Source organism: Delphinapterus leucas, chromosome 1, assembly GCF_059928025.1.
Source record: "Delphinapterus leucas isolate spDelLeu-1000000601 "Yukka" chromosome 1, BTC_Dleu_Yukka2, whole genome shotgun sequence".
Classification (NCBI taxonomy): Eukaryota; Metazoa; Chordata; class Mammalia; order Artiodactyla; family Monodontidae; genus Delphinapterus; species Delphinapterus leucas.
In genome coordinates, this window is record NC_143129.1 from 110,600,285 (window position 1) to 110,625,089 (window position 24,805).

The 24,805-nt window shown below is 34.8% G+C and overlaps 1 protein-coding gene across 5 annotated transcripts in view; it reads left to right on the plus strand.

Annotated features, from left to right (window-relative positions):
- Positions 1–24,805, plus strand: part of ZNF644 (zinc finger protein 644) — a 114,111-nt gene that overhangs the window by 29,280 nt on the left and 60,026 nt on the right. For all 5 annotated transcript variants that reach the window (XM_022553403.2, XM_089919845.1, XM_022553402.2 and 2 more), the window contains exon 2: positions 6,253–6,313. In XM_022553403.2, the coding sequence (XP_022409111.2) occupies positions 6,270–6,313 (44 nt within the window). In that variant the 5' untranslated portion in view covers positions 6,253–6,269. The remainder of the gene's footprint in view (positions 1–6,252; positions 6,314–24,805) is intronic.

Sequence of the window (24,805 nt, forward strand, 5' to 3'; positions counted from 1 at the left end):
ATGTTACTTACATATTTTGGATATTTAACCCCTTATCAGATATATGATTTGTAAAAATTTTCTCCCATTCTGTAGATTACCTGTTCACTCTATCTATTGATTCCTTTGAAGAAGAGGAGTTTTTTAAGTTTGTGGTAGTCCACTTTGTCTGTTTTTGCTTGTGTTGTCTCTGCTTTTGGTGTCATATCCCAAACTCAATCTCATGAAGCTTTTTGCCTTTTTTTCAAAGTTTTAGCTCTCATGTTTATGTCTTTGATCTATTTTGAGTTAATTTTTTAATGTTGTATTAGGTAGAGATCCAACTTCATTCTTTCGCATGTTTTGATCCAGTTTTCCCAGCACTGTTTATTTCCCAGCACTATTATAAATGGGATTGTTTCATAATTTTGTTTTTCATATTGTTCATTGTTAATATGTAGAAGCACAACTGATATTTGTGTATTGGTTTTGTATCCTGCCGTTTTGCTGAAACCATTTATTAGTTTTAACATTTTTTAAAGAAGTTTTAACATTTTTTAAAGAATTTTTAACATTTTTTAAAGAATCTTTAGGACTTTCTATGTATAAGAGCATGTCATCAGCAAACAGGTAATTTTACTTCTACTTTTCCAATTTGTGTGCCTTTTATTTTGTCTTCCTGTCTAATTGCTCTGGTTTGTACTTCCAGTATTGTGTTGAGTAGAAGTAGCAAGTGTGGGCATCTTTACTTTCTTTTTGCTCTTAGAGAGAAAACTTTCAGTCTTTCACTGTAGGGTATGATGTTAATTAACTGTGGGCTTTTCTCATGTGGCTTTTACTATGTTGAAGTGGTTTCCTTCTATTTCTAGTTTATTGCATGTTCCTATCATAAAATGGTATTGAGTTTTGTCAAATGCTTTTTCTGCATCAATTGAGGTGGTCACGTGGTTTCTATCCTTCCTTCTGTTAATATGATGTATTGCATCAATTGATTTTTATTTGTTGAACCATCCTTGCATTCCAGGAATAAATCCAGTTTGGTCATGGTGAGTATCATTCTTTTGATGTGCTAATGAATTCAGTTTGCTGGTATTTTGTTGAGGATATTTGCTGATATTCATCAGGGATATTTGTCTGTAGTTTTCTTTTCTTGTTGTGTCTTTGGCTTTGCTATCAGGGTAATGCTGACCTCATTACGCTGAATGAGAATGAGTTTGTGCATGTTCTTTTATCTTCAGTTCTTTAGAAGAGTTTGAGGAGAATTCTTCTTTAAATGTTTGGTAGAATTATCCAGTGGAGTCATCTGGTTCTTCTTTTTTTCATTGAGAGGGTTTTGATTACTGCTTCAATCTCCTTACCTAGTTTCAGGTTTGATCAGATATTTTAGTGCTTCCTGATTCAGTCATCATGGTCATGTGTTTCTAGGAATTTATCTGTTTCTTCTAGGTTGTCCAATTTGTTGGCAGCTAATTGTTCAGAGTAATGTTTTATAATCCTTTTGGCATTTGTTATAATGTCCCCTCTTTCATTTGTAATTTTATTTGAATCTTCTCTCTTATTTTCTTAGTCTAGCTAAGAATTTGTCAATTTTGTTGATCTTTTAAAAAACAAACTCTTGATTTTGTTGATTTTCCCCCCTATTTCTGTTCTTTATTTTATCTCTGCGTTATTCTTTATCATTTCCTTCCTTTTGCTAACTTTTGGTTTAGCTTGTTCTTATTTAAGTATAAAGTTAAGTTGATGATTTAAGATCTTCCTTTCTTAACGTAAGCATATAAACTTCCCTCTTAGTACTGCTGTCACTGAATCCCATTAGTTTTGGTATGTTGTGTTTTCATATTTATTTGTCTCCTAATATCGTCTAAATTCCCTTGAGATTTCTTCTTTGACCCATTGGTTGTTTAAGAATTAGTTTAGTTCTTGTATTTGTGGATCTTTCTGTTTTCCTTTTGCTTTTGATTTCTAGTTTCATTTCATTGTGGTGAGAGAAGATAGTTTGCATGATTTCAGTCTTAAATTTGGTAAGACTTGTTTTGTGGCCTACCTTATACGTATTTTTGATGTGCTATGTTTACTTCAGGGTTTAATTCTGAAGCCTTTTCTAATTTGTCAGTGTTTAATTTTCTGAAATATGTTCATGCCTTTTCAATATACTTAAAATACTTGAAAAATTAAGACATTACTTTTTATTTGTTTTTTAAAATAAATTTATTTATTTATTTTTGGTTGTGTTGGGTCTTTGTTGCTGTGCACGGGCTTTCTCTAGTTGCAGCGAGCAGGGGCTACTCATCATTGCAGTGCACGGACTTCTCATTGCAGTGGCTTCTCTTGTTGCGGAGCACGGGCTCTAGGTGTGTGGGCTTCAGTAGTTGTGGCACATGGGCTTAGTTACTCTGCAGCATGTGGGATCTTCCCAGACAAGGGCTCGAACCTGCGTCCCCTGCACTGGCAGGCGGTTTCTTAACCACTGCACCACCAGGGAAGTCCCAATATTACTTTTTAGAAATTTTAGATTTATAGAAAATTTGAAAAGGATAATACAAAGACTTCCCACACTGTCCTTCTTCCCCCATGCACACTTTGTTTTCTCTATTATTAACAACTTACTTTAGTCTGGTACAATTGTTACAGTTAATAAACCAATATTGTTACATTGTTATTAACTAAAGAACATAGTTTATTCAGATTTCCTTAGTTTTTACCTGATGTTCTTTTTCTCTTCCAGGATCCCATCTAGGATACTGCATTACATTTAGTTGTCATTTCTCTTTAGGCTCTTTAAGGCTTTGTTTTTGATGACCTTGACAGTTTTGAGGAGTATTGGTTAGGCATATCGTAGGATTTTCCTCTACTGGAATTTGTCTGATGTTTTTCTCATGATTAGACTGGGATTATGGGTTTTGGGGAAGATATATTTGACATTTTAGTCTGCAGTTTTAAAATGTACCTTTTGAGGTAAAACCAGTTATATCAGTTACTTTGTTTTCTCTTTTCTGTATCCCCCTTCCAGTATTCACCTAAAGAATATCCTAATTATATTATACTTTTAAGTTATGGATTTAAAAGGAACTTTCTATCAAACTTCCTTATAAAATCCACCTTTTAAAAAAATATAGTGTTTAAAATGGCCTGGTTTGTCTCTTTGGGGAACAGATACAATTAAAAGTGGGTTTTTTCCCCCCAGACTTTGAAATATAACTGTGAGCAAAACAAGATAAAAAAATGAAACAGCTAAAGTCCAAGTTAGTTATTGTGTGTAGTATTTGTGTATGCTTTTGTTTTATTTATTGTGATAAATGTACATATAATGAAATTTAACATTTTAAACATTTTGAAGTGTATAGCTCAGTGGCATTAAGTACGTTCACTTTGTTGTGCAAACATGTATATCCTTTTGTATTAGTCGGCTAGGGCTGCTATAATAAAAAAAACACAGACGAGGTGGCTTAAACAACAGAAATTTATTGTCTCACAGGTCTGGAGGCTAGAAGTCCAAGATTTGAGAGTTAGGTTTGGTTTCCACTGATTCCTGTCTCCTTGCAGATGGCTGTTTTCTCACGGCCTTTCCTCTGAGCCTGCATCCCTGGTGTCTCTGTCTCTTCTTATAAGGACACCAGTCATATTGGATTAGGGCCCTACCCTTATGACCCTATTTAACCTTAATTATCTCCTTACAGGCCCTATCTCCAAATACAGTTACATTGGGAGTTAGAGCTTCAACATAGGAATTTAATGGGGACACAGTTCAGTCCATAACATCTTTTATGTAGTGCTTCTAATTTATCTCCCAGAAAACCTGCCATCATCATCAATATATTAGTTTCCTAGTCTGCTCTCACAAATTATCAAAAACTAGGTTGCTTAAAATAATGGAAACTTAATTCTATCACAGTTCTGGAAGCCAGAAGTCTGAAGTCTATCACTGGGCAGAAATCAAGGTGTCAGCAGTGATGATCTCTCTCCAGACTCTATAGGAGAATCTGTTCCTCGCCTTGTCTCAATTCTGGTAGCTGCTGGCATTCCTGGCTTTGGCTGCAGTCTTTAAGGCCAGTGTTTTCAAATCTCTTTCTGCTGTCTTTACCTTCGCTGTGTATAGCCAGATGTCTCCATGTCCCCTTCTTTATAAGGATACATGTGATTGTATTTAGGGCCCATCCAGATGATCCAGGATAATCTCTCCATCTCAAAATCTTTCACTTAGTCACATCTGTAGAGGCACTTTTTTTTCTTTTGCCATATAAAGTAAAATTTACAGGTTCGAGGGAGTAGGATGTGGATATCTTTTGTAGGACCATTTTTTAACCTATCATACTGAGCAACTCATAGTAGACTTCTGATGTTCCCACTTTGATTTATAGTTTGTAATAGGCCTCAGTATCTAGTTCTGGGTGGGTAAAGGCTGGTGGCAGTGGGTGGCAGAATATTCTCATCTCTTCTAGACATTATGCAAAAAATTCTAGGCCTGTGTTCTCAGTGGGTGGTCCCAGAAGTGTCAGCATCAGCATCACTTTAGGAACTTAGAAATACAAATGATCAGGCTTCAGTCTTAGACCTGCCAAATCAGGAACTCTGAAGGTAGGGCCTAGCCATCTCTGCATAACAAGCCCTCTGGGTCATTCCAGTGCACCCTGAAGTTTGAGAAACACTTTTCTAGATTATTGACATTATCAGTATTAAAACCATATTCCCTATCCTCTCCAAAGTTTTTCTGCTTAATGCTAATACTTAAATTAGTCTAGGATTTATTGTCCACAAACTTTGTTTTCTGTAGAGATACAAACATTTAGTACCAAATCTTGGTACTGATAATCAGTGAAATTAATTCATTTACTCAATAAAAGTTTGCACTGGGCTAATTTTGTCAGTTGTATTTTATTTAGATGTAGTCATTTTATAAAGTAATGTTACTGGGATCCAGAAGTGATATGAATTTTTTCTCTAGTCCTTGAAAATGTGGATAAACTCATTAGCCTGAATTTTACTTTATCTTCTGTATCCCTGTGTACATTTGGGGATACAATACAAAATTTGTAATCTTTCATTCTGCCTACATTGTTAGGCTTTTATTATGTGCTATCCAGTGGAAGTGCTGAAGTGAGATAAATGAATTCTTTTCCTCAGTGTGTCCACATTGTAGCTCAGAAAACACACAGGTAAACAGAATTGATATAGAGCTATCACTAGTTGCTATCACAATTGAGAAACACAGCTTTACATAGTTGAAGAAGTTAAAGAAGCATCTGCCAGGATGACTGAGCTAAATATCGAAAAACTAGTAGAGAGGTGTTAGCAAGGTTAAGGAGAGATAGAAAGTAGGTAGAGTTCACCATGTGAAAAGGCAGGAAAGCTGAGAGAGCATATGGGCTCTTCTGGGAGTTGAAGGGGTTTAGTATAGTAGAAACGTGGAGTGAAGGGGAGAGTAAAGATTGGGGATAAATAGATGAGGCTTAGGTCATTGATGAGCACTGTTGAAGGCCTTGAGGCATAGATGTGATGTCTCCAGGGTAGCCATTGCAAAATGATCACTTACATCGTTTTGGGAAGGATGAATTTGAGAGGATAGTGAGTCTAGAAATAGAACAGTTACAGTAATCTAGGTGAGAATAGTAGTAGCTATGGTGGTGCCATTTTTTGAGAATAAAAATTCAGAAGAGGAGCAACCTGGTTTTAGGAATGGGGGAAAGGTGATGTGTAGAGTTCCGGGTAAGATATATTGAGTTTCATCATTTGTGAAGTGTGATAAAATTAGGGGTGGGTAGATTTTTGACAAGTAAATTTTCAGTGGAGTGTTGGGGTGGAGGTCACCTTATACTAGATTGAAGGCTAAATTGAGGAAGCAGGAGAGTATCAATATACACTATTCTCTAGAATAATCTTTCCTGGCATTTAGTAAGTATTTAATCAGTGTTAGCCATTATTATGGCTATTAGCATACACTTTTATGCCATCTCATTTTTTTTTTTCTTCAACTTTTTGTTGTATTTTTTGGTATGTATGTAATAATATTAGATAAGCATTGATATAGATAGAAGTGTGTGTTTTATTAACAAGTAATAATTTTAATTATGCTATTGCCATACTATTAGTATTAATGAAAACAAGAGAACTAAAAAGTTTGTTTCTCATTTGAATAGATGACTGTTCCTCAAAAAATGGTACTTAGCAATAGTTTCCTGAAGATTACTGTAATAATTCAATTTATAGTTTTTAATTTAAAAGAATAGTGTATCAGATGTATTTATTCATACCCGAAGGAAAAAAACTAAATGATTGCCTTTACATGTATTCTTTCAGGTTTGATTTAATTTCGAATGAGATTGTTCTTGCAACGAGATGTTAATAAGACAAAATCAAGGTAAGTAGAAGACAACTTTGTTAAATATTACATATCAAAGTAGGAATAATACAAAAAATTTATGTTTAAAAAGCGTGCCTCCAAATCCAAAATCAATGAGTTTTTAAATTAAATTTTGAAATACAAAGAACCAACTTTTTGATGCACTTGGTCCAGTTGATTTGATGGAAGTGAAAATACAGCTGTCAAATTGTGAAACTAAAGTATGTAGTTTCCAGTGACTACTAAACATGTTCAGAAATCAAGTTGATGTTTGGTTTAGCCACTCGGAAACCAGTTCAGTAAGAGATTTGCTAGGTTGCTTCAGTGTTCCCTTCTTAGTGGGTTATAGTACTTGAGTAGTCTTTGCTTTTGTAAGTTTTACTTTCTTATTTCCATTAACAAAGAAAGCACTTCTACAGTTGTTTATATTTGCCAAATTATGACTTCTTTATGTTAATATAATGTTCAGAGTTATAAATGATTGTTTTAATTTTTTTGTATCTCTACTGAATGACTTTTCTAATTTAGCATTCTGATTTATTTTCATTTTCTAAGACTGTTGACTTCAGAAAATTGGATTGTGATCATGTACTTTTGGTCTGATATGTGAAAGATTGCTTTTTTAATAATATAAGTTTTTGAAATGTTAAAAAGGTGCATTTACTATCTGTTGGTAAGTGAACGTGGCTTCAGGATATAAACAGATTAAAAAAGAATACTTTGATTACATTGCAGTTAAGTTGGGTCTTTCTAAATCTAACTAGATGTTTCAACTGTCAAGAACTTGCTGATCCCAATGGTTAAAAAAAAAAAAAAAAAAAGGCCTAGGATGAGAAGTGCTGTAGTTGAATAATGTGCAGTTAAATAGTGTATTCTCAATTAGTGGTTTAGGCATAATCTGAAGGAAAGTTTCCATTTTATTGGTATTATGTAGTAATAATAGTAGTGGTAGTGTGGAGAATACTTATAGTATTAAGTGCTTCTCGCGCCTTATTAATCTTTATGGTACCTCCTATAAGGCAGGTACTGCTGTCTAGAAAATTTTTATTTTTTGGTTAATAGTGAGCTATTTCTTTTTCTTTAGAAACTTTATTTTCACAGCATTTATTATAAGGAACACTTGCCTGTATATCTTTCTGAAGGGGAGAAGAAGCTAGATTTTTGTACTTAAAGTCTTCTAGTGATTTTTGTTTGCTAGTTGAATATGGTGTCTATTAGAATGTTTGTTCTGATTTCTTACAAGTTAGATATTGCTCATGGGGTGACACTGGTTTAACTTATTCTGATTTTATTCCAGCACAATTATATATCACTTTTCTTTTTTGGTTAAGGTATAATTTACATTTTTATTAAGTTATGTATGGTAAAATGTACAAAATTTAAAGTATAGAGCTGAATGAGTTTTTATGTATATGTTCACATGTATAACCACCATGTAATTTAAGATGTAGAACACTGTCATTGTCCCAGAAAGTTCCTAGTGCTCTTTCCTTTCCAATCCAATAGCCTTTCCCCCAAGGTAAGCATCTTTCTGAGTTCTGTCAGGATAGCTTAGTTTTACCTGTTCTTGAACTTTATGTACCTAGAGTTATATAATATGTACTCTTTTGTATCTGGCTTTTTTCATTCAACATAATGTTTCTGAGTTTCCTCCATGTTGTTATGAGTACCAGTAGTTTATTATTTTTTATTGCTGAGTAACATTCCATTGTATGAACATAATACAAATTTTTATGTATTTTCTCTATAATTTTGTTTATTGTATTCTCCATGACTCTGACCTCACTTGCCAACTTTCTACACTGCTTTCCTTCGTCTAGTTGTCTCCTTCATTGTCCCCCATCACCTGCACAATAAAATGTAAACTCATAACATGGTATATAATGATCTCACTGCAGCTATTCCAGAATGCCTAGAATTATCTGAATAAACCAAATATGATGTTCATAGTGTTAGTTTTAGTTCTGTGTATATGTTGTCACTCTTGCCTACCCCCTTGCCTCCCCAACTGCTAATATATTTTCTCCTGGTTGTCAGCTAATCTCCTGAAATAGTCTACCTCAAGCATCATCTTGTCCTTAGAGCCAGACCTGCCATACTGCAGTAGTCTGTTTTCCTTACTAGACTGTGAGCTCTTTGAAGGTAGATACCATCCATGTCTTATTTATCTTAGTAGCACAGTGCCAGAGTACTGTGTATACTCAGTGATTTGTTAAACATAGAACAGCCAACAGAATTCTCTCTCTAACACTAGGGGCTCAGAGTACTGGCTGGAATGGGATGAGAGCATTGGCACTTCAGTTGCTGTTGGACTATAGGAAGGAGCCAGTGAAGGCAATCCAAAAGTAACATTATAGGCATTTTGGAAAGAGAAATAAAATATCCTCCTAGTCTTCTTTCAGTCCGGTTGGAATAAAATGGCTAATAATGTTCTTAGTCCAGACCTTAAGGAAGATTGAGTGTTGTTGATTTTGATTACTCTTTCCAAATAAAGGCATTAATCCATGCTATGGAAATTGGAGTATTTGCTACTAGAAGTATTCTCTTTGTGAGTTCCTACTGGTTATTTCTTTCATTTAAAGATTTTAAAAGATGTGTTAGACTAATACAAGTAGAAGATTAAGAAGACTGGTCACATCTTTAAGAAGTGAAGAAAACTTTTCCTCATTTTCCTGGGGGTAAAAAACTGTTGGAGTGGAAGAAAAAATTGAATCATAGTCTGGAATGGTAACATTTTTGATTCCTATAGCTTAGGAAGCTTGCTGTTTGCTGAGAAGTATTTTTAAAGATTATGTTTTATCATTATAGATCTGTAATTTATATAAACAATATGCTTTCTTAAGAAATGAAACTTTAAAAAAATTTTAAAGCATTTTGCGCTAGTTTTCTTCTTTGAGGTTTGGAATTGGGCTAGTTGGGTTGGCTATCCTAGTCACTTGGGTGGTTTTTATGCCTGAAGCTTTATTGCCATCTAGCAAGTCCAAAGCAAGGAGAGGTTCTTCCCCACTGGGATCAATTTGTTGCTTTCCCTCTCTGCAGCTTCTACCATAAAGCTTGAACACAGAGTTGGGCATTGACCCCATCTCATGCTGTTCCTTCTGTCTCCCTGCAAGGATTTTTCTTAGACACAGACTCTTATCAAATGTAGAACCTTGGTTATTTCTTTTATCTCATCCTGGATGTAAAGTGTGTTTAGTTCTCTTTTTGATAAAATTTGAGTATTGAGAGAAGTTTACCCTTGAGATTGCTTGACTTATGTGTCTCTAAGAGATTTTAGATTAGTTTTTCTTCTCAGAGGCTGACAGGTATACCTCGGTTTCAGACACTTCCTCTTCATTTTGTACTTCAATATTTAACAGTCAGATGCTGCTAAGCTTTTTTATTTTGCAGAATTCCTGAATCCAGGAATTTAAAGTTCTTTATGAATGTCTTATATTAGTTTAATTTCATTAATTTCCAAATTAACCTTTCCGTGCTTCCATTCTTTAGTGGTACTGTAGATGTGCTTCCCTTTGTTGTACTGTGAAAAAGAAAACTTTTTAATTAATGAAATTGTTTGTTTCTAATTCTAGATAAGATTGCACAATGTACATTCAGCCTTTTCCAAATATATTGCCAAGTAACATTTAGTATTTTCAAAGCTTTATCTTTTTATATAAAAGCCACATATGCTTATATGTATAAGCAGACAGTACAGAAATATTTAAAATAAGAAGTAAAACTCTCCTCTCGCTCAGCCCTGTACTCCCCATAAGTTGTCCAAAATGGCTGGTATGTATTCTGCCTTGTTTTGTCACTGTTTTCCAATATGTCTTGGACATTTTTTTCATATATGCATTACATGTAATATAACTGTTTCCTTCTTAATAAACACTTGGGTAAATCTCAGGGGGTTTTTTGCTGCTAGAGCAGTGCTGCAGTAAATATTCTTAACTATATCATTGTGATTGTGTGAGAATGTCTATAGGATAACTTGTAGCAATGGATTACTGGGTCAATGGGTGTGTACACTTTAATTTCTGATATATATACTGCAAATGAGATTGTACCACTTAATATTCTATTAGCAGTTTTTGAGAATATTTGTTTTCCCAGACCCTGATAAATATTAACCAGTGTTTTAATCTTTGCTAGTCTGATCATTGAAAAGTGGTATTTATTTGACTGTGCATTTCTTTGTGAGATTCTCAAAGGCTTGAAATATCACCTTCATCATAGCTTAATCCATTGAGAACATATAATTTGCAAAAGGTTTTTTTTTATTGTTAAATCCATCAATTAACATACCTTCATGTTTTATGTACTGCCTTCAGTTACTTAATATTGAATAACCAGATTGTCTTCTTTGTTCCCTTCATAAAGCTATTTATTTAGGATAACTATTTTCTTATGATGAATTTCTTTATAGTTTGCTACAAACTAATGTTAGCATAGTCTGTAGAAAGAAAATAAAAGCCATTACTAAGTATTAGGTAAATTAAGTCTAGATTAATAGCATGCTGCCAAAATCTGTTGTCTCTTGGAACTCAGGCATTTGAAAACTTTCCTTGTTTGTCATCATTTTTTTGCTGCCTTCAGCAGTAAAAAAAAAAAAGTGGCAAACGTCATTCAAATATGTAAACAGTAAACCATAAAGCTGTCCTGTCAGACCAAACAATTTTGGAATTGCTGTAGTTTAGTCTTCTATAGTAGGTCTAAACTGTAAATAAAGGTGCTAAATAAAACAAGGCATTCAGTAAGCCTTTATTGAAACCTAACGTTCTAGGCACTATGCTATATGTTAAGTATGCATTGGTAATTAGAATCTCAGTTCTGTATAATTAATTATGTCATGAACAGAATACTGACTGGTATGTATAGGGGAGTATAGTGGGACTAAGGAGGGAATTTTGAAGGAAGATAATGAGAAAGGCTTTATAGAAGAGGTGATATTTGAATTGTACCCTGAAGGAAAGAATAGAATTTTGATTGTAGGATGACCTTGGGAAAATATGGACAGAGAGGGTATAAACTGAAGCTCTTATTTTAGTTTCCAGAAATTATTTTGTATAACAGTTTCATTTAACTGGATGTCCATATTGTCAGAGTTACTGATATTTTCTTAAGTGTACTCAAGTTTACAATTTACTACAGCCTAGGAATTCATTGCTTGAACTACTTCCTTGTTTGGCTTTTTCAAACTTTTTTTTACCAAGTCTGATTTTGAACCCACCAAGAAATAAATTATACTGTAAAAGGCTCCATACTGATCATTAATTTAAATATTATAATATTACATTTAAGGGTATGAGGTTCATAATAAGAAAAGAAAAACAACTGGCTTGAGGTCAGGTAGATAGTTGCAAAGATGGAATTAGAACCTGTCTTCTGACCTCTGATCTACTGTTCTTTTGAGATGACCATTAAAGCAGACATTTGAAACCTTTTAGAGTCTTCTAGCTAGGCTGAGGACTGTGGGCCTGTCACGCTATGGTAAATATCTGTTTAATGTTTTGTTGATTCATTCAGTGTTTTATGCACTGGTTGCTATAGTTAAATTGGTTGTAGCTCATACTTGATACTAGTTACTAGTCTGAGGAGGAAAGATGACTAAATATGTAATTACAATCAAATGTGATTAATGTTGTGATAGTCTGTGTCCTGGATTACAAAGACCATGTCTGTTTTATTTATTGATATATAAGCACTTAGGACAGTATGTTTATTAAATGATAAAGTTTTATTGAATGACTAAATGGAAATATGGAAAGGCCTCCCAGAAGAAGTGACACTTAAACTAAAACTTGGAGGAACTTTTGGTGATTTGTCTAGATAAAAAGTTGGGGAAAGACTGTTGTTAGTAGAGGAAGTGGCACGTGGAAAGGATGAGAGGTAAGAGAAAGGGAAGATTGGTGGAACTGAAAGAAATATGGTATGTCTTGAGTGTAGTGTTCTACATGCAGTAAGGCTGAGAGGGGTGGCTAGTGTCAAGAGATAAGACAGAGTAAGGCTTGAGCTATTTTATTGAGGGTCTTATAAGTCACTTTAAGGAAGTTGGATTAACAGAGTAATGAGATGCCATTCAAGGAGTTTAAGTGTGAGGACGTGATGTGATCAGATCAGGGTTTTAGAAATGTGGAGAATTAAAATGGAGAACAAATTAGTGGAGAAGCTAGGTTGGAATCAGATTGACCCATTTGTAGGGGGAGGCTGCTGGCCTGACTTTAGAGTGGTTGTAATGGAAAAGCTGTAGTTGGATTTGGGAGAGATTTAGACAAGAAAATAGATCAGCTTTGGTGATGAATTGTAAAGGAATTGGTGGTAGGAGAGTAAGGAAGGAGTTGAGGATGATATCCATGTTTCTGGCCTGGCAGTCGTGCGATATTCACAGATAGGAATGGTGGAGAAGAAGCAGGTTTATAGAGAACAAGAGCTAAATTTTAGCTATAGTGAGCTTGAAGTAGCTCAAGACATCTGAGTGGAAATGTCAGGTGGCAGTTAGATGCAGGAGACCTGTAACTTAAAGAGATCTGAGAGTCATCAGCATTAAATCTTCATAATATCTCACAAATTTATTTTTTGTTTTGATCTCTCTCTGCAAGATATTACAAAGCATCTTTATATATGAGCTATTCAGTTGACCTAAAGATTGTTGAAAATGAGTTGCTCCATATAAATTTATGAGCTGCTGTTTTTATTAGATTCTAGTCTCTGCTTACTCTTAATTAAACAAGATTTAATACCATTAATGAACAATTAATCATACTATTGATGGCAATAGTCTTACTAAAGATACTTGAATAGCCTAAGGATATATTAAATGTGTTAAATCTTGGATTTCCATTAATAGTGTCTAATACATATTAGCTAAATATGAACTCTGATATTTGATAATTTAGATATTTTCCTGCCTGTGTAACAAAGTTTAGGTTAAAATGGTCATGAAGTCTTTTTTTTTTTTAGTATTTATTTATTTATTTTCTTTCTTTTGGCTGCGTCTGGTCTTAGTTGTGGCACGCAGCAGCTTCGTTGAGGCATGCGGGATCTGTCATTGCAGCGCACATGGGCTCTTTGTTGTGGTGCGCTGGCTTCTCTCTAGTTGTGGTATGTGGGTTTTCTCTCTCTAGTTGTGGTGCGCGGGCTCCAGAGTGCGTGGGCTCTGTAGTTTGTGGCACGCAGGCTCTCTCATTGAGGCACGCGAGCTCAGTAGTTGTGGTGTGCGGGCTTAGTTGCCCCGCGGCATGTGGGATCTTAGTTCCCCCACCAGGGATCAAACCCGTGTTCCCTGCATTGGCAGGCGGATTCTTTACCAGTGGACCACCAGGGAAGGTCCTGGTCATGAAGTCTTTAGGTTAATTGTGATTCAGCAAATCATTAGGAAAAAAGGTATATGTGACAGTAGGACTTCGCCTACTTTGTTCACCATTGTGTATCACCATCTAGAGCTGTTCTTGGCACAGAGGAACTCAATAAACATTTGCTGAATAATCAGTCAATGTTTACATATAACGTTTAATATCTAATCAAATTTTATTTTTAGTCAAATGACAGGCGTGGCAGACAAGTTAGTTCTTCCAACTTAAAAGATTATTCTTTTACTTGAGTAATATTTCCCCCCTTAAATTACCCTGTAACCATTCATATTTATACTGCCTTCCTTCCATTCCAACAAACATATTTCACTTTCTAATCAGAAATATTTTTTTTAATAAATTTATTTATTTTATTTATTTATTTTTGGCTGTGTTGGGTCTTCGTTGCCGTGCATGGGCTTTCTCTAGTTGTGGCGAGCAGGGGCCACTCTTCGTTGCAGTACGCGGACTTCTCACTGCGGTGGCTTCTCTTGTTGTGGAGCACGGGCTCTAGGCGCGCAGGCTTCAGTAGTTGTGATGCCCAGGCTCAGTAGTTGTGGCTTGCGGGTTCTAGATTGCAGGCTCAGTAACTGTGGCGTACGGGCTTTAGTTGCTCCACGGCATGTGGGATCTTCCCGGACCAGGGCTTGAACCCATGTCCCTTCCATTGGCAGGTGGATTCTTAACCACTGCGCCACCAGGGAAGCCCTAATCAGAAATATTTTTAATGACATTATTGAAACATGTCTTCTACTAAAATCACAATCAGTTTGGATACTTTCATTTTTGTATTCTAACATCACCATATTTAAACTGAATTAGTCACCTTTACTCTCAAAACCTGTTCTTGCTAGCGCCCCATTCTCTTGTCATTGAGACCAAAATCCCTCTGAATATTTACATTGCTTACTTTCTGTCTTAAAGATTTGGTCAGTTACTAGGTCTTTTTGCTTTTACCTTGTCAGTGTAATGTGTATCTTTCCATTCCCATTGCTGTTTTGTTTATCCTCTCTATTGTATTCATCTGAGAATGATATGTCTTTGCTCACTTCATTTTATTTCTGTAAGATCATTTGATTCAGTGTTTTAGGAAGTTACCCTAATTACATTATTTGCTCAAAAAAAAAATTTAACAACTCCTTAAGGATAAATGTTAATTTTTATTTATTTATGTTTTTTGGCGGTACGCGGGCCCCTAACTGCTGTGGCCTCTTGTGTTGGGGAGCACAGGCTCCGGATGCGCAGGCTTAGCGGCCATGGCTCACGGGCCCAGCCGCTCCGCAGCATGTGGGATCTTCCTGGACCGGGGCACGAACCCGCGTCCCCTGCATCGGCAGGCAGACTCTCAACCACTGCGCCACCAGGGAAGCCCCAAATTTTAATTTATAGATCTTACATTCAAGAGCTTTCAAATTCATGTTCCAGTCAACTTTAATGTTTCATCTCCTACTGTTTTTTTAAATAAACATTTTGCTGTAGCCTAATTGATTATCATTGTTCTTGGAAAATCCTGACACTTTCACAGTTACTCATATCACCACTCTCATCCTCAGTTCATCTGTACCCTTGAAATTTAACTCATCCAAGAAAGTTCACCTTAAATCTTGGCTCTGTCTTGAGGACAAAGTCCCTAGGAAGTTACTTTCTCTGTGTATCTGTGATGATTGTAAACTGAACAACCTATTGATTCAATGAGTTAAAAGCATGACAAGATAATAAATAAGATACTAAATAATAACATCTCCTACAGTACCCTTAGCAGGTGATAGGTTCTTATATTTTTTGACTGATTAAAACTTAAACTATGATAACCTTAGATTTATTTCATAAACAAAAGTTTATATAGTGTTTACTGTCTCCACAGTTGACAAACAAGCAGATTTTTAAAATCTGATTGATTAAAACCAAAACCATGATAAGCCCAGATTTCTTTTTTTTAACATTATATAGTGCTTACTATATGCCAGGCATTGTTATAAGTACTTTATAAAATATCAACTCAATCCTCAGTTTCCAGGTAAAGAAACTGGGATACAATGAGTTTAATTGACTTAGCAGTGGAAGGGCTGAGAATTGAATCAGGTAGTCTAGCTTCAGAGTTTGTGCTCTTAAAGGCTTTTTATACTGCCTCTCATAAGAGCTGTGGAATAATTTTGCTATGAAGAAAAGAAACCATGCGTAAAAAGGTGTAATCAAATATGTAGTCTTATCTCATTTAGACTCTCACTCATTTCTCCTTCACCCTCAGGAGAAGGTATTATTTTGGAGCAATAATACAGTATTGTTGCCCAACTACTCTCATTGGTAATTTTATTTCTTTTTTATTTTTTTCATTGATAATTTTAAAAACATTAATGTTGATACACTTTCACACTTAGAAAAGTTACTAGATAGTATAAAGTGCTCCTCCTCTGTACTCATACCCAGATTCACCAGTTAACATTTTGCGACATTTGCTTTATTTGTGTTTTCTTTATCTGTATCTATACACGTATTTATTTGTTGTCATTTTTCTCCTAAACTATTTGAGACGAATTTGCAGACATCATGTCCACTTATCTGTGAATACTTCAGTATCTATTTCCTAAAAATAAGGACTCTGTCAGGAAATGTACCATTGGTGCAGTATTATTGTCCTATCTAACCCATAGCTCATGTTAAAACTTTACCAGTTGTTTCAGTAACGTCCTTTATATCATCTTTTATTTCTCTTTAATGATCTTGGCATTTTTGAAGAGGGCAGTTTAATTTTGATGTAACTGTAGCTTCACATGCAGTTAAAAGAAATAATACAGAGATCCCTGTACCCTTTACTTAATGGTAACATCTTGCAAAAACCGCAATACAATATCATACCCAGGATACTGACTTTGATATAGTCAAGTTATGGAACACTTCCCTCACAAGAACCCCGAGGGATGCCTTTTTATAGCCAACTTGCTTCCCTTCCCCTGGTCCCCTAATCCCTTGTAACTAGTAATCTGTTTGCCATTTTTATAATTTTGTCATTCCAAGAATGTTGTACAAATGGAATCATACAGTATATAATCTTTCGGTATTGGCTTTTTTCAATCGGCACAATTCCCTCAAGATTCATACAAGCTACTGTGTACATCGATTCGTTCATTCCTTTTTATTCTGAGTAGTATTCCACAGTGTCAGTGTACCACAGTTTATTCACCTATTGAAGGATGTCTGGGTCAATTCCAGGTTGGGGATATTATGAATAAAGCTAATATGAACATTTCTGTATAGGTTTGTATGTAAACATCAGTTTTCATTTCTGTAGAATAAATGCCCAAGAGTGCGATTGCTGGGTTGCATGCTAGTTGCATGTTTAGTTTTATCAGAAATGGCCAAATTGTTTTCCAGCAGTGTATAAATGATCCAGTTTCTCCACATCTTTGCCAACATTAGGTGGTAGATGTCACTTTTTTTTTTTTTTAGCCATTTTGAAAGGTGCGTAGTGATATCTCAGTGTGCTTTTTTTTAAAATTTATTTTTAAATTTATTTTATTTATTTCTTTTTTATGGTACGTGGGCCTCTCACTGTTGTGGCCTCTCCCGCTGCGGAGCACAGGCTCCGGACGCTCAGGCTCAGCGGCCATGGCTCACGGGCCCAGCCACTCCGCGGCATGTGGGGTCTTTCCGGACTGGGACACGAACCTGTGTCCCCTGCATCAGCAGGAGGACTCTCAACCACTGCGCCACCAGGGAAGCCCTCACTGTGCTTTTAATTTGCATTTCCCTAATGGCTAATGATGCTCAACATCTTTTCCTGTGCTCATTTGCATTTTTATATTCTCTTAGGCAAAATATCCGTTCATGTCTTTCACCCATTTTCTTATTGGGTTTTTTTGTTTTTTTTGTATTGAGTCTTGAGAGTTATATACTCTACCCACTAGTCCTTTGTCAGATACGGGGCTTGTAAATGCTTTCTCCTGTTCTGTAGCTTGTGTTATCTTCTTAACACGGTCCTTTGCAGAGTAGAAGTTTTAAATTTTGAGAGGCCCATCAATTTTTTCTTTTTGAATTGTGCATTTGGTGTCAAGTCTAAGAACTCTTTACCCTAGATCCCAAAGATGCTTTTTGTTTTGTTTTGTTTTCTAAAAGTTTTATAGACTTGCATTTTACATCCAAGTTCATAGTGATCCATTCTAAATTAATTTTTTACAAGTTGTAAGACTTAATTCAAGGTTTTTTTTTTCTTTGCCTATGAGCATCTAATTGCTCTAGGACCATTTTGTTGCAAAGGCTACCTTTCCTCTGTTGACCTGTTTTTGGATCTTTGTCGAAAATCAGTTGGGCATATACTGGTGTGGATCTATTTCTGGGTTCTCAGTTCTGTTCCTTTGATCTATATGTCTATCCAATAGCATGCTGTTTTGACTACTGTAGCTGTATAGTAGGCCTTAATTTAGGGTAGAATGATTCATCCCACTTTATTCTTACAGATTGTTTTAGCTATTCTAAGGCCTGTATCTTTTCATATAAAGTTTAAAATAAGCTTACATGTATCTACCAAAATCTTTCCTGGGATTTGATAGGATTTGCATTAAACCTATAGATTGATTTGGGAAGAATGAAATTGAAATCTTTACTATATTGAGTCTTCAATCTATCTTCCATTTATTTAGGTTGATTTTTTTCATCAGCATTTGTAATTTCAACATACAGATATTTTACATGTTTTGTTAAGTTTGTACCTGAGTGTTTCATTTTATTTGGATTGATTGTTAGTGGTGTGATTTTAATTTCAGATTCTGTATGTTCATTGTTAGTATATAGAAATGCAATTGCTTTTTTTCCTTTGAGGGAAAATTCACCTAAAATACATTATTAATTTTAAAGTATAAAATTCAGTGACCTTTTAGTGAATTTGCAATATTGTGCAACCATGACCTCTAACTAGTTCCAAGATACTTCGACACTCCCAAGGAGGAGATCCTGTACCCATTAAGCAGTCACTCTTCATTCCTCCCTCCTCCCAGCCCCTGGCAACCATGAACCTGCTTTCTATCTCTGTGATTTTCCCTATTCTATATATTTCATGTAAATAAGATCATACAGTATGTAACCTTTTGTGTCATGTTTATTTCACATAATGTTTTTTAGGCTCATCCACTTTGTAGCAGATGAGTACTTTATTCCTGTTTATGCCTGAGAAACATTCTATTGTATGACTATGCTAATTTCTTTATCCATTCGTCTGGTCTGTGGATGGGCGTTTGGGTTGCTTACACTTTTAGGCTATTGTAAATAGTGCTGCTGTGCACATTTGTGTGCCTTTGTTTGAATATCTGTTTTTAATTCTTTTCTATATATACGTAGAAGTGGAATTAATGGGTCATGTGATAATTCTGTGTTTTAACTTCTTGAGGAACCGCCACACTTTTCCATGGTGACTGCACCATTTTGTATTCCCACGAGGAATGTACAAAGATTCCTATTACTCTGTATCCTTGCTAACACTTATTATTTTTCAATTTTTGGGTTATAGGCATCCTAGTGGGTATGAAGTGGTGTCTTATGGTGATTTTGGTTTGCATTTCTTAAATGACTAATGAGGTTGATCATCTTTTCATGTGCTTCTTGACCGTTTATAGATTGTCTTTGGAGAAATGTCTATTTAAGTCCTTTGCCCATTTAAAAAATTGGATTGTTCATCTTTTTGTTGTTGAGTTGTAGGGATTCTTTTTATATTCTGGAGACTAGACACTTATCAGAAAAATAATTTGCAAATATTTTCTCCCACTCTGTAGAGTGTCTTTTCATTTCTTAATGTGCTTTGATGCACAAAAGTTTTCAATTTTGATGAAGTCCAATTTATTGTTTTGTTTTTTGTTGCTTTTGTCATATCTAGGAATCCATTGTGAAATCCAAGGTCACGAAGACTTATTCCTATGCTTTCTTCTAAGAGTTTTATAATTTTAGCTCTTATATTTAGGTCTTTGATCTATTTTGAATTAATTTTTACATACGGTATGAGGTAGGAGTCCAACTTTATTACTTTGGATGTGGATATCCAGTTATCCCAGAATCATTTGTTGAAGAGACAAGACTTTTCCCATTCAGTGGTCTTAGTGCCCTTATTGAAAATCAGTTGGCTATTGATGAATGGGTTTATTTCTATACTTTCAATTCTATTCCATTGGTATATCCTTATGTCAGTACCACATTTATTACTGTAGCTATGTAGTAAGATTTGATTTCGGAGATTGAGTCCTCTTTGTTCTTCTTTTTTAAGATTGTTGTACTGGCTATTTGGGATCCCTTGCAAATTCATATGAACTTTAGGATCAGCATTTCTTTTTTTTTTGCAGTATGCGGGCCTCTCGTTGTGGCCTCTCCCGTTGCGGAGCACAGGCTGCGGACGCGCAAGCTCAGCGGCCATGGCTCACAGGCCCAGCCGCTCCGCGGCATGTGGGATCTTCTCAGACCGGGGCACGAACCGTGTCCCCCGCATCGGCAGGCAGACTCTCAACCACTGCGCCACCAGGGAAGCCCCAGGATCAGCATTTCTATTTCTGACAAAAACACTGTTGGAATACTGATGAGGATTGCACTGAATCTGTAGATGGCTTTTAGGTGGTAGTATTGCCATCTTAACAATATAAAGTCTTCCAGACCATGAACACAGGATACAGGATGTGTTTTCATTTATTTATGTCTTCTTTAATTTCCTTTAACTATGTTTTTTAGTTTTTTGTATTAATTTGCTTCTTTATTTAAATTTTTCGCAAGTGTTTTATTCTTTTTGAAGCTATTGTAAATGGAATTTAAAAATTTCATTTTCAGATTTTTCATTGCAGCTGATTTTTCTGTATTCATGTCGTATATTGCAGTTTTTTCTGAACTTGTTTATTAGCTCTAATAGGTTTTTTGTAAGTGTGTGTATTATTTAGGGTTTTCTTTATATAAGATCATGTAGGCTGCAAGTAGAGATAGTTTATTTCTTTCCGATCTGGATGCCTTTTATTCCTTTTTCTTTCTTGTTTGCCCTAACTACAACCTGTTATACAATGTTGAATAGAAGTGGGAAGAACAGACTTCCTTGTCTTGTTCCTGATCTTAGTGGGAAAGTCTTTTCAGTCTTTCACTATAAAGTGTGATGTTGGCTGTGGGTTTTTCATAGATAGTCTTTATCAGGTTGAGGAACTTCCCTTATATTCATACTTTATTAAGCGTTTTTGTTATGAAAGCGTGTATAATTTTGTCAGATGCTTTTTCTGCTTTTATTGAGATGCTCTATTGGTTTTTGTTTTTCAATCTGTTAATGTGGTATGTTACATTGGTTGATTTTCTTATATTAAACTACCATTCAATTCTGGGATAAATCTCAAATGGTCATGATACATAATCATTTTAGTAGGTTATAGATTTATTTTGCTAGTATTTTGTTTAGGATCTTTGCATCCATATTAATAGGGAATCTTGGTCACTAGTTTTCTTTTCTCATGATGTCTTTGAAATCAGTTTAATGCTGGCCTTATAGAGTTGTTGGAAAGTGTTTCCTGTTCTATTTTTGGTAGAATTTGAGAAGGATTGATTATTAATTCCACTTGAAATGATTGGAACAGTTCACTAGTGAAACCATCTGGTCTTGGGCTTTTTCTTTTAGGGAGATTTTTGATTACTGAATCGATCTCTTTACTTATTATAGGTCTTTTCAGATTTTCTGTTTCTTCTTGAGTTATTTTTGGTAGTTCATGTGTTTCTAGGAATTTGTCCATCTCACCTAGGTTATTAACTTGTTAGTATACAATTGATTGTAGTATACTCTTGTACCCCTCTTACTTCCATAAGGTTGGTAGTAGTGTCCCTCTTGCATTTCTAATTTTAGTAACTTGAGTTTTCTTTTTTTTTTCTTGGTCAGTCTAGCTAAAGCTTTTTCCGTTTTATTGATCAAAGAACGAATTTTTGGTTTCACTGATTCTGTTATTTTTCAGATCTCCATTTTGTTTATTTCCACTCTAATCATTATTATTTCTATCATTTTGCTAGTTTGCAGTTTAGTTTTGTTGTTGTTCTTTGATGTGTAAAGTTAGGTTATTGGTATGACATGTATCTTTTTTAATGTAGGCTTTTATAGTTATAAATTTTCCCCTGAATACTGCTTTTGCTGCGTCCCATAAGTTTCAATACATTGTGTTTTCATTTATCTCAAAGTATTTTCTTATTCCCTCATGAGATCTTCTCTGGTCCATTGCTTGTTTAAGAAGGTGTTTTTTATTTCCACATGTTTGTGAATTTTTTAGGTTTCCTTCTATTACTAATTTCCAGTTTTACTCCATGTAGTCGAAAAAGATACTTCATATGAGCGCTCTCTTTTTAATACATGGAGACTTATTTTATGGACTAACATATGGTCTGTCTTAGAAAGTGTTCCATGTACACTTGAGAAGATATGTATTCTACTCTTTTTGAGTGGAATGTTTTGTATATATCTGTCAGGTCTAGCTGACTTATATTGTTGTCGAAGCCATTTATTTCTTTATTGATCTTCTGTTGGATTTTTCTATCCGTAATTATGAAACTGGGGTATTGATGTATCCAGCACCTGTTATTGTAGAACTGTCTTTTTTCATTTCTGTCAGTTTTTCTTCATATATTTTAGGTCTTGATTGTTAGGCACATATATGTTTATACTTGTTGATTTTCATAATGAATTAACCCTTTCATCAATATATAATGTCCTTTGTTTTTTGTAACAGTTTTTGTTTTGAATTCTATTTTGTCTGATATTAGTATTGCAACTGTGGCTCTTGTTTGGTTGATACTTGCGCGGAATATCTTTTTCCATCCTTTCACTTTCCATCCTGTGTATTTCATTAAGTGTGAATCTTGTGAACAGATATAGTTGGATCATTTTTTTAAATCATGCCAATTGCTGCCTTATCATTGGTGAGTTTTGTTTAGAGTACTTACTGATAAGTGAGGACTTTTGCTATTTTGCTGTTTTTTGTATACATATCTTACAACTTTTATTCCTTATTTCCTCTATTACTGCCCTTTTAAAAATTGTAGTTTAAAAAAACCCTATATAACATAAAATTTACCATCTTCACCATTTTAAGTGTACAGTTCCAGAGTATTAAGTGTATTCACATTGTTATGAAACAAATACAGAACTTTTTCATCTCGGAAATCTGAAACTCTATACCCATTGAACAACAACTCCCTTTTTTTCCCCTCCTTTCAGTCCCTGGTAACTATATTCTACTTTCTGTTTCTGTGAATTTGACTACTTTAGATACCTCATACAAGTGGAATCACCAATATTTGTCTTTTGAGACTAGCTTATTTCACTTAGCATAATGTCCTTAACATTCATCCATGTTGTAGCATGTGACAACATTTTCTTCCTTTTTAAGGCTATATAATATTCCATTCAGTGTACATACCGCATTTCCTTTATGCATTCATTTGTCAACTGACATTTGGGTTGCTTCCATGCCTTGGCTATTGTGAATAGTGCTGTTATGAACATGGGTGCACAAATACCTCTTCAAGGCTCTTTTAAAATTTCTTCTGGATATATACCTAGAAGTGGGATTGCTGGATCATATGATAGTTATATTTTTAAGTTTTTGAGGAACCTCCATACTGTGTTTGCACCACTTTATAATCCCAACAGTGCACACCGTTTCCATTTTGTCCACATCTTCATCAACATATATTATTTTGATAGAACCATCCTACTAGATATGAGGTGATACCTCATTATGATTTTGATTTGCATTTCTCTGATAATTAGTGACATTAAGCATCTTCATATACTTGTTGGCTATTTGTAGATCATGTTTGGAGAAATGTTTATTCAAGTCCTTTGTCCAGTTTTGTAATTGGATTGTTTGTTTTTTGTTGCTATTGAGTTATATGAGTTCTTTACATATTCTAGATATTAACTCTTTATCAGATATAAAACTTGCTAGTATTTTCTCCCTTTCTGGAGATTGCCCTTTTTTTTTTTCTGTTGATTGTATCCTTTCACGCACAGAAGTTTTTAAGTTTGATGTACTTCCATTTGCCTGTTTCTGCTTTCGTTTTCTCTGCTTCTGGTGTCATATCCAAGAAATCATTGCCAAGTCCAATATCATGAAGCTTTTCCCCTATGTTTTCTTCCAGGAGTTTTATAGATTTAGGTCTTACATTTAGGTCTTTGATCCATTCTGAGTTAATTTTGTATATGGTATGAGATGAGTCCAGCTTCATCATTTTGTTTGTGTTTATCCAGTTTTCCCAGCACTAGTTGTTGAAGATACTATCCATTCTCCAGTGAGTGGTCTTGGCATCCTTATTGAAGATCATTTGACCATATATATGGGTGTGTTTCTGGACTCTCTCCTCTATTCCTTTGGTCTATTTGTCTGTTTTTATGCCAGTACCAGAATATTTTATTTACTGCAGCTTTGTGATATATTTTGAAATCAGGACGTATGAGACCTGCAACTTGGTTCTTCTTTTTCAGAATTACTTTGGCTATTTGGGATCTCCTGAAATTTAATGTAAATTTTAGGATGAATTTATCTACTTCTGCAAAAAATTAAATGCTACTGGGAATTTGATGGTGATCGAATTGAATCTGTTGATTGCTTTGGACAGTTTGGATATCTTAAATAAGTATCCCAATCCATGAACACTGGATATCTTTCAGTTTATTGTTCTCTTTCATTCCTTTCAGCAGTATTTGTAGTTTTCATTGTACAAGTCTTTCATCTCGTTGGTTAAGTTTATTCCTAAGTATTTTACTCTTTTTGATGCTATCATAAATGAGATTGTCTTCTTACTTTTTTTTCAGATTGTTCATTGTTAGCGTATAGAAGCACACCTGATTTTTGTGTGATGATTTTATATCTTATAACATTGCTGAATTTGCTTATTAGTTTTGAAAGTTTTTTGTGGTATATTTCAGGTTTTTTACATAAGATTTTGTTGTCTGTGAATAGAGACAATATTTTGGTTTCCTTTCCAATTTGAATGTCTTTTATTTCTTCTTCTTGCTTAATACCTCTTGCTGAGTCTTCCAGTACTATGTTGAATAGAAGTAGCAAGAGCATACGGCTTTGTCTTGTTCCTAATGTTAGAGGAAAAGCTTTCAGTCTTTCACATTTAGCATGATATTATCTGTATGCTTTTCAGAAATGGACTTTATTATGTTGAGGTAGTTTCCTTCTAC